This window comes from Triticum aestivum, chromosome 1A (assembly GCF_018294505.1).
Source record: "Triticum aestivum cultivar Chinese Spring chromosome 1A, IWGSC CS RefSeq v2.1, whole genome shotgun sequence".
Taxonomy (NCBI): Eukaryota; Viridiplantae; Streptophyta; class Magnoliopsida; order Poales; family Poaceae; genus Triticum; species Triticum aestivum.
This window is the reverse complement of record NC_057794.1, coordinates 574,252,883-574,270,188: the sequence shown is the minus strand read 5'-3', so window position 1 is coordinate 574,270,188 and position 17,306 is coordinate 574,252,883. Positions and strand designations below refer to the sequence as shown.

Here is a 17,306-nt window from a genome sequence, read left to right as displayed (position 1 = left end):
AGAACTGCTTCTTGTTGGAGCGGGGGAGTTGGAGCTTGTGGTTCTTCTTCATTCTCTTCGGCTAATGCAGCCGGAATGTCTTCAGCAGACTCCTGAGGCCTTGGTCCCTTGCGAAGCCTACGGAATGCAGACGACGCTGTTGGAGTTGGAGTGGGCTGGGCCTCATTGTCTTCCTCTCGTGGGCGATCTTCCCACGATGCATCTTGTGCAATTGGCGTCGGACGACCAATGCTGATCAGTTCGCTTGTCTCAAGCTGAGGAAGGGCTGCATCACCTTGTACATTGTCTTGGTGACCAATGTCTTCAGCAGCGTTGAGGTTGGCTGCTGGAATATCTTCAGCGTCAGGAGCCTCTGTGGGAGTAGGCTCATGAACTGTCAACTGACGATCTGCGTCAGGATAGATGACTGAGAGGGGTTCAACTATCAAGGGCTCTGTGGGAGCAGCCCGAGATTTCTTGGTCTTGCGCTTCTTGGTGGTTGGGTCAGAAGGAGAGGCTTCAGAGTGTTTCCTCTTCCTAGCTTCGGCCTCATCTCCCACTTCGTCTAGCAGTTCCAAGTGTGGTAAATAAAACCTCTTTTTACAGCCTCTTTTGATCCTATAGTTCGATCACTTTCTGCCATAAGAAGTTTCTGTTCACACAAGTTAGATCTCTATCAGTCTACATCTCATAACCTGCCTAGTATGTTCACTTGTGCTTCATGAAGTAGTTAGATTCCTCACTTGTACTAATCTGTGGGTTTGTACAAATCTGGAACCAACTTCTTTTCTATGAGTGAATGTCTTCGCACGCTGAGGTCAATGTCTTCTAAACCGATTTATCTTCAAAATCTTCTGAGAATGCATATGACCTCTTCCCCTTCCCTCGCACCTTAATGCTGTCACAGGTACATGTCCGTGGGAGAATCCTTTGGTTCTCATAGTCTGCATTCATTTGCAGAGTACTTACAACATCACATCAACTCACCTGAAGCCAGTTCCTGTTGGTCAAGTAAAAGGAAGCCTTTGAAGCCTTTGAACTCTTTGAAGCCTTCCAAGTTAAGGTTTATGGCTTCAGTAACAGCAGCAAGGAAGGGAGGCAGACAGAGACGTGGGGGAACATCCAAGGATCTGCCTGATGAATTGGCAGAGATGTACAAAACTGATCTTGAAGAGAACTATGTTCAGCGCAAGACTCGAATCCAATGGATTCGAAGATATTGGGCAGAGCAATGGTTCCACTACCACTTCGTCACCCAGGAATATGCGGAGAGGTATGCCATCAAGAACCCATGGGGAGACGTACTGTACAAAAATCTCATACCCAGGTCCAGAGACGAAGCCATTGCTCAAGGCTTCTACCCATGCATGGTTCGAGGACCGCAGCCTGCTGACGCTCATCCATCAACACTACTCTGGTGTCGCGATGACAACCTGTTCAAGCGCAACTTCCAGTTTGCTCAGAACTCTGCAAATCAAAACAAGAAGAAGCTGGGGTTAGACTTCAACCCTGGTCCCTCCTCACCAAGAGCTGACGGCACACGTGACGCAGAACCAAATATCATCGGTCCGTATGCAAATCTTGAAGGCCTCATCACCCACATCCGAGTACTAGGGACTGCCGTGAATGACCCTCCAGCAGATACTGAGTCTGATGACACCGAGCAGTTCGATCCTCCGTGCCCTAACATGGCGACGGAAGACACCTACGGCGACGGCGGAGAGGATGATGTCCGCGGTCGGCGTGAAAACGGCATCGGAGAGGTTGCGGCAGTGAAGCGCTTCGTCGCCGGCATCGTTGAGAGCTAGCGGTGGCGCTAGGGTTCGTGCGAGGGTGGAAGAAGAGATAATGACCGCAGTGAATCGTGTATTTATAGGGATAGAGGCGGTACTGCGCTATTACACAGGTGCCCCTGGCGTTTCGCATCTTAACAACATGTGTCCACCATGCGGAATATCAGGGGCAGTTCCACATCCCACGCACGCCTGGATTGTCGTGTGGTCGTTCCTACTTCTCCGGATTTCTTGTGGATGGATGAGCATTGAAAACAATTTTAAAGTTTGTCTCTGTGTCTTCTGCTGACAAGGACGCAGAGAAGACATTCGACAGTTTCAATAGAATGCATATGACTTGGAGAGATAGAGTTTGAGATAGAAAGCATAGAGAGGTTAGGGTCCGATCACATTCACTTAGTTCAAAAGATTCAAACAAGAAGACATAGCTATAAGTGAATGCTGTAGAGGACAGAACACTAGTACATATATATATATATATATATATATATATATATATATATCTAGATAATCCACGTAGTGAAGATAATCATGAAGACATGTTGAGATTGAAGCCAAACCAAATGTGAAGACATTGCAAGTAACGCCATGAGTGAAACACTTCAAAATGGAACGTTTGGTGGTGGCGTTACCCACCGTATAGGAAGTATTAGACTCAGACACGGCGCACAATTATCGTGGCGCTCTGAAGTCAATTTCCACATTAATGTATTCACACTTAGAATGTATGTCTTCATTGATTGAAGATATACGTTACTTCGTGTGTTGCACACCTAAGTCATCAATATGCATAAGTGTTAGGATGTGTGCCTGATCACAGGACATTTGATGATTCCAAGATATTTAGCTCACACCGTAACTTGCAAAATCTCTTCTCATCCAAGGGCTTGGTGAAGATATCTACCAATTGATCTTCAGTGTTGACGTGTATGATATCAATATCTTCCTTTGCAACATGATCTCTGAGAAAGTGATGATGAATTTCAATGTGCTTTGTCTTCGAGTGCTGAACTGGGTTGTGGGCGATCTTGATGGCGCTTTCGTTGTCGCAGTAAAGTGGCACTTGCTTCAGATGAATGCCATAATCCTTGAGAGTTTGCTTCATCCATAGAAGCTGAGCGCAGCAAGATCCAGCAGCAATGTATTCAGATTCAGCAGTGGAGAGGGATACACAGTTCTGCTTCTTTAAGACCAACATACAAGTGATCGGCCCAGAAAGTGACATGTGCCTGACGTAGACTTCCGATCAACCTTGTCACCAGCATAATCAGCATCCGAGAATCCAACCAGATCAAACTCTGAGCGCTTTGGATACCATAATCCTAGAGTTGGGGTGTGAGCCAAATATCAAAGAATTCGCTTCACAGCTAAGTGATGCGACTCCTTTGGTGCCGCTTGGAATCGAGCACACATGCAAACACTAAGCATGATATCTGGCCTAGATGCACATAAATAAAGCAAGGAACCAATCATGGAGCGGTATACCTTTTGATCGAACTCTTTACCATTGTCGTCGGGACTCAGATGATGTTTGGCTGGCATTGGTGTTGTGAAGCCTTTGCAGTCTTGCATACCGAACTTCTTCAGACACTCTTTAAGATATTTCTCTTGTGATATGAAGATGCCGTTGCGTTGTTGCCGTATTTGAAGACCGAGGAAGAACTTCAGCTCCCCCATCATGGACATCTGATATTGCTCTTGCATCATATATCCAAACTCTTCACTGTATTTCTGATTGGTGCAGCCGAAGATAATGTCATCCACATATATTTGGCACACAAATAGTTCACCATCATATGTCTTCGTGAAGAGAGTGGGATCTAGGGAACCAGGTATGAAGCCTTTGCTCTTCAGGAAGTATTTGAGTGTATCATACCAGGCCCGAGGGGCTTGTTTGAGGCCATACAGTGCCTTATTGAGCTTGTATACCATGTCAGGATGTTTTGGATCTTCAAACCCTGGTGGTTGTGCAACATATACTTCTTCTTCAATCTTGCCATTGAGAAAGGCACTCTTCACATCCATTTGATACAGAATTATGTTGTGATGATTTGCATAAGCCAGCAGAATACGTATGGCTTCAAGTCTAGCCACAGGAGCAAAGGTTTCATCGAAGTCAATGCCTTCCACTTGAGTGTATCCTTGAGCAACGAGGCGAGCTTTGTTTCTGACGATCTGGCCATGCTCATCTTGCTTGTTGCGGTATATCCATTTTGTGCCTATTATGTTATGCTTCCGTGGATCAGGACGCTTAACCAATTCCCATACATTTTTCAGCTCAAACTGTTGAAGCTCTTCTTGCATTGCTTGAATCCATTCAGGTTCCATAAATGCTTCTTCAACTTTCTTGGGTTCTGAAATTGAGACGAATGCGAAGTGCCCACAGAAATTTGCCAGTTGAGTTGCCCTTGATCGAGTGAGTGGACCAGGTGCATTGATGCTGTCAATTATTCTGTCGATCTGCACTTCACTGGCTACACAAGGATGTATAGGGCGAAGACTTTGCTCTTGCTGATCTGTGTTGTCATTGGGAGGAATATCTTCAGGCTGAGCATTGTCTTCATGTGGATCAGGTGCTGAGATGATAAGTTCTTCTTCAGGATGTGCTTCAGAAGGTACAACTTCTCCAGTTCCCATAAGCTTGATTGATTCACTAGCTGGAACTTCATCTAGCACATTTGGCAGTTGCTCTCTTTGTGAACCATTGGTTTCGTCGAACCGCACATCCACTGTTTCAACCACTTTGTAGTGGAAGAGATTGAAGACTCTGTAGGAGTGTGAATCCTTTCCATATCCAAGCATGAAGCCCTCATGTGCTTTTGGTGCAAACTTTGAGGTGTGGTGTGGTTCCTTGATCCAGCATCTTGCGCCAAATACTCTGAAGTAACTGACATTTGGCTTTTTGCCAGTTAGGAGTTCATAAGATGTCTTGTTCAGAAGCTTGTGAAGATAAACACGGTTGATTGTATGGCATGCAGTGTCAATGGCTTCAGGCTAGAATTTTCTTGGAGTCTTGTATTCATCTAGCATTGATCTGGCCATCTCAATGAGTGTTCTGTTCTTGCGTTCGACGACGCCATTCTGCTGTGGCGTGTACGGGGCTGAGAATTCATGTGTGATGCCCAAAGTATCAAGATATGTGTCAAGGCCAGTGTTCTTGAATTCAGTGCCATTGTCACTTCTGATGTGCTTTATCTTGGCGCCATAATTGTTCATAGCTCGACTGGCGAAGCGTTTGAAGACATCCTGCACTTCAGTCTTGTAAAGGATTATGTGCACCCAAGTATATCTAGAATAATCATCAACAATGACGAAACCATAGAGGCAAGCAGTAGTGGAAAAAGTTGAGTAGTGAGTGGGACCAAACAGATCCATGTGAAGCAGTTCGAAGGGTCGAGTAGTGGTCATGATTGTCTTCGAAGGGTGTTTTGCCCTTGTCATCTTCCCTGCTTCATAGGCACCGCATAAGTGGTCTTTCTTGAACTTGACGCCTTCGATGCCTATGACGTGCTTCTTCTTTGCAAGGGTGTGGAGGTTCCTCATGCCAGCATGCCCAAGTCTCCGATGCCAAAGCCAGCATTCTGAAGCCTTTGCCAGAAGACATACTGCAAGCTGTGGCCCTGCTGAGAAATCTACCACATACAAATCATCTTTCCGATACCCTTCAAACACTAGAGACTTGTCAGATTCCATTAGTACCAGGCAACGATATTTTCCAAATATTACGATCATGTTCAAATCGCAGAGCATTGAAACAGACATTAAGTTGAAGCCAAGGGATTCAACAAGCATGACTTTATCCATGTGTTGATCCTTTGAGATTGCAACTCTACCTAGACCCAATACCTTAATTTTACCAGTGTCAGCAAATGTGATGTGGCTCTTGTCAGATGGACGTAAGGTTGAGTCCATAAGAAGACTTCGTTTGCCAGTCATGTGATTTGTACACCCACTGTCAATAATCCATTCTGAAGCCGCTGGTGTCGTACCCTACAGTGCAGTTAGGGGGATAGGCTTCACGGAGAGTATTGTGAAGCAGAAACATTTGACGAACCAGTGGGTTATGAAAACTTAAATCCAGGTTAGGACTAATAGGGAGAGTAGCATGCGATTCAGGAACGAAATATATAGTGATGCCATTCGGGCATTTGATCTTGCACCCCACAAGTTTTTTAAGGTCCCCAGCAATAGTGTCAGAAGATTTTGGTTTTCTGCTGGAGACCTTTCCCTGCAAAAGATAGTTAAGCTTTCTTAACCACCCACATCTTCAAGGGTGGCTTAGAAGCAATAAGTCTAAGTGCAGCATCTGAGAATTTTGGCTTTGGAGCCCTAGCAAACAGTCTAGCAGGCGAACTATAGTACTCATAAAAATAGGCAGAATAATTCTTGGTCATATGAACATGACGGTTTGATGAACCGCTCTCATATTCATATGCCTGAGTATGGTTTCCCTGCAAAACATTTGCGTTAGTGCGACTCAGATGAGTCCTCTGTCTGTATGAAGCCTTTGGAACGTATGACGCCTTTGGTCTGAGGTTTGTCTTCTTCAAGTGAGGTGTCATGAAGACATTCACAGGAAGATTCTCCAGACACGTTTTTGGAACCCAGATCCTCTTCATAGGCGGTCCATTGCTGCAGTTAGTACCAATGTACTTAGCAAATACTTCACCATTCTGATTCATAAACAGTTTGTAGTTTGCATCAAAGGATTCATCAATGATAATGGGGTTAGCACAAGTAAAGCCAGATAGATTGGATGGATCTACTGAGGATTCCTTTGCAGCAACCAATGTGGTTTTGGGGTACTTCTCAGGTTTCCAGTAAGAGCCATCTGCATTAATTTTCCTCACGAACCCAACACCCTCTTTCCTAGGGTTTCGGTTCAGAATCTGCTTCTTGAGGACATCGCACAATGTCGGATGTCCTTTGAGACTTTTGTACATCCCTGTTTCAAGCAATGTCTTCAACCTAGCATTCTCATCAGCAATAGCAGTGGTATCCTCAGCAGAGGGGTTAGTTTCCACTTCAACAGTTGAAGATATTGCAACAGCAGTAGCAGTGGAACATTCAGCAACAGAAGTAGCATTATCACGCTCAATGCATTTAAGGCATGGTGGTTCAAATCCTTCCTGAGCGGAACTGATCTGTTCGGCGCGAAGTGACTTGTTTTCCTTTTGAAGGTCTTCATGAGCCGCTCTCAATTTCTCAAGTTCTTGCTTCCTTTGAAGATAATCATAGGAAAGCTTTTCATGAGTAGTTGAGAGAGTATCATGACGATCTTCAAGTTCTTGATACTTAACGTGAAGATTTTTTATGTCTTCAATTAAGGATTCAGATCGAGTCATTTCAGCACCCAATAGATCATCGCTTCTGTCTAACAGTTTTTGAATATGTTCCATGGCTTTCTGTTGTTCAGTTGCAATTTTAGCAAGAGTTTTGTAGCTGGGTTTTGAATCACAATCAGAGTCATCGTCAATAGATGTTTGATAGTGAGTAGTGCGTGAGTTTACCTTGGCACCGCGTGCCATGAAGCAGTAGGTAGGAGTGGAATCGTCCTTGTCATTTGCATCGGTGTCGGTGATGAAGTCATTGTCTTCAGTGTTGAAGATGGACTTGGCGACGTATGCTGTAGCCAGACTCACAATGCCAGAATCAGACTCCTCCTCAGATTCCACCTCTGCCTCCTCAGAAGCGGACTCCTCCTCTGAATCCATTTCCTTGCCAACAAACGCACGTGCCTTGCCAGATGAACTCTTCTTGTGTGATGAAGACTTTGAGGAAGACTTGGAAGAAGACTTTGAGTATTTCTTCTTCTTCTTGTCGTCAGAATCATATTCCTTGCTCTTCTTCTTCTTTTTGTTCTCGTTGTCCCACTGTGGACACTCAGAGATGAAGTGTCCAGTTTTCTTGCACTTGTGACATGTTTTCTTCTTGTAGTCATGAGCAGAAGCTTCATCATTTCTTGAGCTTGATCGTGAAGACTTTCTGAAGCCTTTCTTCTTGGTGAATTTCTGGAACTTCTTCACTAGCATTGCAAGTTCCCTTCCAATGTCTTCAGGATCGTCAGAACTGCTGTCAGATTCTTCTTCAGATGAGGAAACAGCTTTTGCCTTCAAGGCACGAGTTCGCCCATAGTTAGGACCGTAGATATCTCTTTTCTCAGAAAGCTGAAACTCATGTGTGTTGAGCCTCTCAAGTATGTCAGACGGATCGAGTGTCTTGAAATCAGGACGTTCTTGAATCATCAGGGCTAGGATGTCAAACGAGCTATCGAGTGATCTCAGCAGCGTCTTGACGATTTCATGTTTGGTGATCTCAGTGGCGCCGAGGGCTTGAAGCTCATTTGTGATGTCAGTGAGCCGGTCAAATGTGTGCTGGACATTCTCATTGTCATTTCGCTTGAAGCGGTTGAAGAGGTTGCGAAGAACACTGATTCTCTGATCTCTCTGGGTTGAGATGCCTTCATTGACCTTGGAGAGCCAGTCCCAGACCAGCTTGGAAGTCTTCAAGGCACTCACACGGCCGTACTGTCCCTTGGTCAGATGACCACAGATGATATTCTTGGCAGTAGAGTCCAGTTGAGTGAACTTCTTGACATCAGCAGCAGTGACACCTTCTCCAGCCTTGGGAATGCCGTTTTCGACGACATACCATAGGTCGACGTCAATGGCTTCAAGATGCATGCGCATCTTATTCTTCCAGTAAGGATATTCAGTTCCATCGAAGACGGGGCATGCATCAGAGACTTTGATTATCCCTGTAGTCGACATAGCTAAAACTCCAGGTGGTTAAACCGAATCACACAGAACAAGGGAGCACCTTGCTCTGATACCAATTGAAAGTGCGTTATATCGACTAGAGGGGGGGGGGGTGAATAGGCGATTTTTATCAAAGTCTTCAATACGTGAGAGTTATGAAGACAAACAGTACAGATATGCCTATCACTTAAGCAGCGGAAGTTAGATTACACCAGACAAGCCATGGTCAAGTATTCAATAGAGTGAAAGCACAATGACAAGTAGCTGCAGTGTAATAAGGATCAGATAGGAAGAAGTTATGAAGCCAGTCAAATCATACAGTTATGTTGTGAAGACAAAAGATAGAGCAAGCATGCAATGGCTTCACAATGAATAACAGTAAGTTGAAGGGAAGTGAAGATGAAACCAGTGACACGTTGAAGACAATGATTTGTTGGACCAGTTCCAGTTGCTGTGATAACTGTACGTCTGGTTGGAGCGGCTAGGTATTTAAACCAAAGGACACACAGTCCCGGACACCCAGTCCTGAACACGCAGCTCAGGACACCCAGTCCTCACCGTTTTCTCCTTGAGCTAAGGTCACACAGACCTCGCCCAATCACTCTGGTAAGTCTTCAAGGTAGACTCCCAAACCTTCATAGACTTCATTCACCGGCAATCCACAATTTCTCTTGGATGCTCAGAACGCGACGCCTAACCATCTGGAGGATGCACAGTCCTCAAGTGTAATAAGTCTTCAGATCACTCAGACACGAAGACTTAAGTGATGCCCAATTTACTCTGGCTCTGGGTGGTTAGGGCTTTTCTCCTCGCTAGGAATTTTCTCTCAAAGGCTTCGAGGTGGGTTGCTCTCAAACGACAAAAGCCGTGCACTGAAATCTGAGCAGCCAACCATTTAAGGTTGAAGGGGGTGGACTATTTATAGCCACTGGGCAACCCGACCTGATTTGTCCGAAATGACCCTGGGTCACTAAGGAACTGACACGTGTTCCAACGGTCAGATTTTGAACTCACATGGCAACTTTACTTGGGCTGCAAGTAAAGCTGACTTGTCCGACTCTGGACAAGATTTGCTCTCATAGTCTTCGCTCGAAGACATAGGATTTGAATTAGGCATCACTTCAGTCATTCTGACTGGTTCTCTTGGACCCCACTTAACAGTACGGTGGTTCCTATGACTCAACACAAATGAAATAAACTACAAAGAATCTAAGTCTTCGAGTTCCATAGGCTTCACGTGGTGTCTTCTCTTGTCATAGTCTTCAATATGAATATCTTCATGTATCACCATTGTTTTCAATGTCTTCATACATTTTTAGGGGTCATCTCTGGTAGTAAAACCGAATCAATGAGGGACTTCTACCTGTGTTAGCCTGCAATTCTCACAAACACATTAGTCCCTTAACTAGGTTTATCGTCAATACTCCAAAACCAACTAGGGGTGACACTAGATGCACTTACACCGAGATAACACATGTCACTGTCCATCGTACCCACTAGCGAGCGAAGCCTAAATTTTTCATCGTCTACTTCAAGAAACCCCAGTCCACCTTGTCATAAGCCTTTGAAAAGTCAACCTTATAGGCGCAAAAGCTATTCTCCGAATTCTTCTCATGTTGAATAAAAGTGATCAAAGTCATTCAATTGTGAGCAAAGCATTATCAGTGATTAAGCGCCATGGGACAAAGACACTTTGATATGGCGCCACTGCCATGATCTCATCAAGCAGTGCTCAAAGTATGTTCACCAAACATTTTGCAACTATCTTGTAAATAACATTGCACATACTTATAGTCCTAAAGTCAGTGAGCTGCATCGGGTCAAGTATTTTTACAATAAGGATAATTACTGTTTCATTAACACCGCCAGGGAGGTGTCCCGTTCTAAAATATTACTGAACCGCCTTGATAATTTCTTCTTTTATGACAGGCCAATTCTTAAATATGGCGGGAAACTATCCTTCGCCGGTGCTTTCCAAGGCCCCTCTGAAACAGGCTATCGGAAATCTCTTTCTCGCTGAAATATGCACATAACCGTATAGAATCATTGTTCCTTAACTTGTACAGTTGTACTCCCTCCGTCCGGAAATACTTTTCAGAGATACATAGTACTAGATGATGCCCCGCACATTGTTGCGGGAATATTTTGCAATACATTTCAAAGATATTTGATAGTATGTGACATGAATATTTGAAATAATAATATGAGAAATAAAACGGAAAATATGTTTGGTTTATTGTGTTCGACAATTGTATAGTTGTAAAAAATTCAGTAGATACAAATAGCATAATAGAATGAAAAATGTTATTCATACTTGCATATTGAGGTGGGGCTTTTCCTATGCATGGTTGCATGTTGAAGTGAGCATCTGTTTCATGATGAGGTGACATGCTTTCATGTTGAGATAAATAGGCTAGTGGGGGCTAGCTAGCTATTTAGAGATAGAAGATTTCTATGCTTCAAAATTTTCTCCCCCCTCAAAAAATTATTTTGATCGAGCTTTTAAGTTGCAGCTAAAGGAAGGTCGCAGGTTGCACGACTGGGTTTAAATTGGATTTTGTTTTTTTGCGGAAGGAGTTTAAATTGGATTTGATTTGCAATGTAGAAGGGGAAAACGGGGGAGAACAATTTTGGCAGGGAGACAAGTGAAGTTGATTATTCCGGCATGGATCATTGTTACCATGTTGCTGATGCGAAGACAAGCTAATTCTGTCACCGGCTCGCAATAATAAATAAATTAACAAACCAACCAAGGAGATTATTCGATTATTATTCAAAAAGTGGAGTGGGCCAACAAATTATCAGGGTCCATTGGGCCGACTTTAGAACCAGAGTGGAGTGGGCCGTCAATTGTGAGCAGAGTGACACACACCGGGCGCACGGGATCCCAGCCTCCACTCCACTCGCAGTCACGCACGCTCCCCATCCCCCCTCACAAACCCTAGCGCCGGAGAGCAGCAGCACCCGGCGCCGCCAGCCGGAGAGGAGCCGATGCCGCCAGGAGGAGGAGGAGGAGGAGGAGGTGGTGGAGGTGGAGGCGAGCATGGCTCTACCGTCCGCCGCGACGACGACGCTCCGTCTGATTCTACGCCGCCGCTCCCCGCCATCGTCCCGGTGGCTTCCGAGGTTTGCTCCAAGCTTCTTTCTTTTCTTTTAGAACAAGATCTTCGATTGGCCCCGTCGTCGATCCAAGAAAGAAAGGGGACCGGGAGCCTGAACCAGCCGTCGTTTCTGTCATTTGCAGGATGCGAAGAAGAAGCAGCGGGTGGAGGAGCAGCAGACCGCGCCGAGCCTCCCGGAGGGCGCCATCGTTGAGATCCTTTCCCGGCTGCCCTACAGCTCGCTCTGCCGCTTCAAGTGCGTGTCCAAGCCGTGGCTCGCCCTCTGCTCCGCCCGGGACATCCTCAAGAGGTCGCCACAGACCCTCTCCGGCTTCTTCTACCATGATGAAGGCGATGCTCTCAGTTTCCGCAACTTGAGTGGGAGAGGTCCGCCTCTGGTCGACCCATCTCTCCCTTTCTTGCGCAAAACGTACCGCCACATTTCTGTCCGACAGGTCTGCGCCGGCCTTCTCCTCTGCAGCTGCTCCAATTCTTCGCGAGACCAAAGCTTCTGGAACTGGGATTCTTCGCGAGACGAAAGCTGTTATGTTGTCTGCAATCCTGCCACAGAGGAGTGGACTGTGCTGCCTCCTGTTGGATACCCAGACGGCGATCCAGTCCCTTTCCTAGGTTTCGATGCTGCTGTTCCATCCCGCTTTGTGGTGTTTGCGCCCCGGCCCAATACGTTTAGTGTCGACGGTTCTGCAGAAGTGGCAATCTACTCCTCAGAAACTGGACGGTGGGCTCATCTGCAAAGTGGCTGGTCAACGGATCCTCTCATTATTCATAGTAGGTACACACAGGTCTTCCTGAATGACACTATCCATTTGCGTAGCATTGGTCATAAAATAGCCACAGTCGACGCTGAGGGGAAAGTTTGGAGGGTCATTACAATGCCAGGCGACTCGTCAGGAATCTGTGATGTTGGGCAGTCTCAAGGACGCTTGTATGCATGGAAGATAGATAATTCTCATCACTGCCAACTCTATATTTGGGTCCTTGAGGATTATGGTACTGGAAAGTGGACCCTACAACACACTATTAATGTCTTGGAGCTGTTCGGAAGGAATCACCGCGAAGATGGGGATTCTTATGCGATGTTTGCAGTTCATCCGAATTGCAACATGATCTTTCTTACTGACAAGAAGAACATGACATTGTCGTATGACATAAATAATCGGAAAGTGACTGTTATCTGCACTGAAGGAATGAAGGGTCTGCCTTATACTCCCTGTTTTGCGGAATTGCCCTCAGCTGGTCATTGAGATTCACTGCAGCATCACCATATGAGACAACACCTTTTGCGAAAATTAGTGGTTGCATGGACCGACTCTCCTAATTAATTTCGTGCCATTGCGTAGAGATGAACAAACTCCTATATCTACAGTGTGGTGTTCCTATCCTATCTGTTGGTGTTCAGGTTCATGCCTTTGTTGCTTTGAACAATCTTTGTTAGCCAAGACTTTGTAAGAGTAATAAGTAGTTGTATGAATGAACCTAGTCCTTTAATCTATTTTGCTTTCATGTAGTACTAAATTATTGTGGCCACTCGTTAACTGTTGATGTGGGATGATAATATAAGACACTCAGTGAGAGTACATTATCAATGTTTGACATTGTTTGCATTTTCACCTCCTTATTTTCACTTGTCTATGCAAGTGAATATCTGCAATCTATAGCTTGTTATCCATCGGCGCTAGCTCTGTTTCTATGCATCTTGTAAGATTTGAGAAGATTATCTGTGGATTGTCTCTTCTATATTGCACCATATACTTTTATGTATCCATCGGTGCTAGCTCTGTTTCTATGCAGCATTTTGTAAGATTTGAGAAGATTATCTGTGGATTGTCTCTTCTATATTGCACCATATACTTGTAGGGTAAAGACATATTAGTTTCTTTTATGTAACCCACGTGGACTTCCATGTTCCATTGGTGGTGTCTAGAAATTTGTGCAGCTAAACTGGCCTGGAAGACAGTTCTTTCATATGTTTTTGCTCAGGGGAATATGACCTTTTGTGGGGAAGCAGTCACTTATAGTCTGAGACTACCATCTTTGTTGCAAGACTGGGGTAACATGGGTACAAGTTCACCATCCATTTTTTTTTTTACATATGCTTCCCAGTGTGCTTTGAATTCTTGCTGTCTAATATAGTTCATCATTCTCCTCCTGAAACCTGACTAGAGTGTTGAAGTTTTTGGTTGCTTAACATTGGTTTAGAGGCCTGCTCTTTATGGGAAGCTGAGCACGACAATGTTTTTTATAATAATCACCACAATGGATATGTTACATATAGCAGATATTTATTATTTCTCCTTTCAAGTGTTGTACACTAAACATGGTGCACTGACTGTCCGAAATGAGGACCACGGACCATATTCTGCAGAGTCTTTGTAAGTAGAAATATTTGACAGGCCTCTAACTTTTGTGTAGCTGCTATAGGATGGCATTACAGCATTCCAGGCACCTGTTCTGGATGCTATTTCCCATGCCAAGTGCTGCAAGTGTACACCGGAACATGTCGCATTGACTGTTGGAAACGAGGACCGCACAAAACCGGATCCTGTAAACTCTTTAGTAAGTAGAAATATTTGTTGCGTGAATCTGAAGATAAGGTTGGTTTTCCTATCATGGCTTTGTTGGTTGAAGGTTTAGTTCTTGCTGAATCTGTGAAATTACAGCATGACAGGCGCCTGTTCTGGCATTAAGATGGGGTTCAGTTACTACAATCAATCTTCACTTGGTGTGGCGTTGAAATTTTAGTCCAGTGTGCAGTGTGTGATACATCCAGCAGTTGTTGGATAGCGCTCCTTGTTTACACATCACTTCACTTCAGGTTGATCTCACACATCACTTCAAATCATGATTTTCATTCGAATTGGCTTATGTACGATAAGTTAATTGCATATTCAAATTTTCATTTGAAAATTTGAGCCACCCGGTACTAGTGTGTCAAGCTGGCCGAACCTGTCCTTGATGAAAGCAGCCAGAGAAAAATGTTTACTCGGAGAGAAAACTGCTTACCTTTTGCCTGATGAGCCGCGGATGCTTCTTCAATTCCTTCCATTGTGCCTTCTAGTCGTGTAGGTTTTATTTCTGAGCAGTACAACATGATGGCTTCAGTTTTCTGAAAGAAACCATACAATCTTATGTTTTTTTTTCTACCCTTTCAATGCAAATCATGATATAAGTACAATATATAATCAGCTTAGTGCTTATCAGAGGCATATCCCTTGGAAGTCCCAAGTCTGAACCTCATGACATGACACACGATGTTTTCAGTCCATGCTCTTTACAATCATCATTTTCTATCAAATCACTTGAGAGACTGCTCTACCAAAATATTTCTAATGGCTATATCATAAAACACAACACTAAGTTCAGTACAAATTGCAACACTAGGATAGAATAAGAAGCAGAGCAGCAAGCAGCGTGGCTTGGGTTCTTCTTTTTTTTAGAGGCACCAAGGAAATTATTCGATTATTATTCAGCGGAGTGGGCCAACAAATTATCAGGGTCCATTGGGCCGTCTATTGTCAGCAGAGTAACAAATCAACCACTGCACTCGCACTCACGCACGCTCCCATAACAGCCGCCGCCCCATTCCCCCTCACGAACCCTAGCCCCGGCGAGCAGCGGCAGCCAGCGCCGCCACGGTCGATTCGACTGCCTCGAGCCACTGATCCGCGAGCCGAAGAGGAGGCGATGCCGCCAGGAGGAGGAGGTGGAGGCGAGCATGGCTGTGCGCTGCAGGGTCAGCCGACGGCGACCGTCCGCCGCGACGACGACGCTCCGTCTCATTCTACGCTGCTGCTCCCCGACATTGCTCCGGTAGCTTCCGAGGTTCGCTCGCGCTGCTCCAGTCTTCCTTTTGTTTAACAAGGGCCTTCCAATCTTGGAGCAGGAGAAGAAGCAGCCGTTATCCAAGAGAAGGAATCGGGAACCTAAACCAGCCGTTATCATTTATACAGGAGAAGAAGCAGAAGCTGGAGCGGGAGCAGGAGCAGCAGCCTGCGCCAAGCCTCCCCGAGGGCGGCCTCGTGGAGATCCTTTCGCGAGTGCCCTACAGGTCCCTCTGCCGCTTCAAGTGCGTGTCCAAGCCGTGGCTCGCCCTCTGCTCCGCCCCTGACATCCGCAAGAGGTCGCCACAGACCCTCTCTGGCTTCTTTTACCAGGATGAAGGCGAAGGTTTCAGTTTCTGCAATTTGAATGGGAGAGGCCCGCCTCTGGTCGACCCTTCACTCTCTTTCTTTGGCAAAAGGTACCTCTACATTATTGTCCAACAGGTCTGCGGCGGACTCCTCCTCTGCAGCTGCTCGAATAATCTTCTAGGCGAAGCCTGTTATCTTGTCTGCAATCCTGCGACCGAGGAGTGGACTGTGCTGCCTCCTGTCGGATTTCCAGGTCCTGATCCAATCGCTTTCTTAGGTTTTGACCCTGCTGTTCCATCCCGCTTTGTGGTGTTTGCGCCCCAGCCCAATATGTTTGGTGTGGACGGTTCCGGAGAAGTGGCAATCTACTCGTCAGAAACTGGACGGTGGACTCATGTGCAAAGTAGGTGGACAAGAGAGCCTCTCGTGGATCATGGTAGAGACACACAGGTCTTCCTTAATGACACTATCCATCTGCCTTCCATTGATAACATAATGGCCACAGTCGACGTGGAGGGGAAAGTTTGGAGGGAGATTCAAATGCCAAATGACTTGCCAAACATATGTGATGTTGGGCAGTCTCAAGGACGCCTGTATGCGTGGAAGACAGATAATTTTTATGATTGCCAACTCTATATTTGGGTCCTTGAGGATTATGATACTGGAAAGTGGACCCTAAAGCACACTTTTAAGGTTTTGGAGTTGTTTGGAAGGAATTGCCGTAAACATGGAGATTCTTATGCGATGTTTGCAATTCATCCGGATTGCAACGTGATTTTTCTTACCGACAAGAAGAACATGACATTGTCGTATGACATGGATAATCAAAAAGTGCATGTTATCTGCGCCAAAGGCATGAATGGTTTGCCTTATACTCCCTGTTTTGCGGAATTGCCCTCAGCTGGTCACTGAGATCCAGTGCTACATTACGTGCTCAGCATGGGACAACACCTTTTGCTGAAATTAGTGGTTGACATGGGCCTACTCTCCTAATTTCCTGGCATTGCGTGGAGAAGTCCCAACTCCTATGTCTACAGTCTTGAGTTCGGTGCATATGCCTTTGTTGCTTTGAACAATGTTGTTAGCCAAACTTTGTAAGGGTGAGTGTACTAGTTAGTTGTAAGAATCCACCTAGCCATTTCATCTGTTTGCTGTCATGTAGCACTAGTTATTGTGGCCAGTCGTTTGGGCCTGATGTGGCTAATATAAGTCACTGAGAGTACATTATCTGCGTTATTTTCACCTCTTCATTTCCATTTGTTTTATGCAAGTAAATATCTCCAGTCTATAGTTTGTTATCCATCGATGCTCCGTTTTAATGCATTTTGAAGATTTGATATGATTATGTGTGGATCATCTGTTTTTTTAGCATAAAAAGGTCTTCTAAAAATATCTCTAGTCTATATAAGGACTTGAGAATAAATTGTTTATCCGGAGTTAGCATGCACTCCACCTGATCTCTACCTCTTCCCATATTAACCTCCTCACATCTTCTTCCTAGGCTTTTCCACAATTCCATGGTTT

At 45.1% G+C, this 17,306-nt stretch overlaps 2 protein-coding genes across 2 annotated transcripts; both read left to right on the top strand.

Moving 5' to 3' along the window:
• The first annotated feature begins 11,413 nt into the window (after positions 1 to 11,413).
• Positions 11,414 to 13,262, top strand: LOC123068953 (putative F-box protein At5g42430). Its single transcript, XM_044491663.1, has 2 exons — positions 11,414 to 11,656; positions 11,775 to 13,262. The coding sequence occupies exons 1-2, from the start codon at positions 11,522 to 11,524 to the stop codon at positions 12,894 to 12,896; spliced, it is 1,257 nt and encodes a 418-aa protein (XP_044347598.1). The 5' UTR covers positions 11,414 to 11,521; the 3' UTR covers positions 12,897 to 13,262.
• Positions 13,263 to 15,227: 1,965 nt separating this feature from the next.
• LOC123181982 (F-box protein At5g07610) lies at positions 15,228 to 17,019 on the top strand. The gene is made up of 2 exons (XM_044594408.1): positions 15,228 to 15,474; positions 15,603 to 17,019. Exons 1-2 carry the CDS (start codon positions 15,337 to 15,339, stop codon positions 16,692 to 16,694), a joined length of 1,230 nt encoding a protein of 409 aa, XP_044450343.1. The 5' UTR covers positions 15,228 to 15,336; the 3' UTR covers positions 16,695 to 17,019.
• Positions 17,020 to 17,306: the final 287 nt, after the last annotated feature.

Excerpts from the sequence above, each read along its gene's own strand:
- LOC123068953 (XM_044491663.1), top strand. The coding sequence starts at position 11,522 with ATGCCGCCAGGAGGAGGAGGAGGAGGAGGAGGTGGTGGAGGTGGAGGC. Across the intron at positions 11,657-11,774 it reads TCGTCCCGGTGGCTTCCGAG|GATGCGAAGAAGAAGCAGCG; the intron begins GTTTGCTCCAAG and ends TGTCATTTGCAG.
- LOC123181982 (XM_044594408.1), top strand. The coding sequence starts at position 15,337 with ATGCCGCCAGGAGGAGGAGGTGGAGGCGAGCATGGCTGTGCGCTGCAG. Across the intron at positions 15,475-15,602 it reads TTGCTCCGGTAGCTTCCGAG|GAGAAGAAGCAGAAGCTGGA; the intron begins GTTCGCTCGCGC and ends TCATTTATACAG.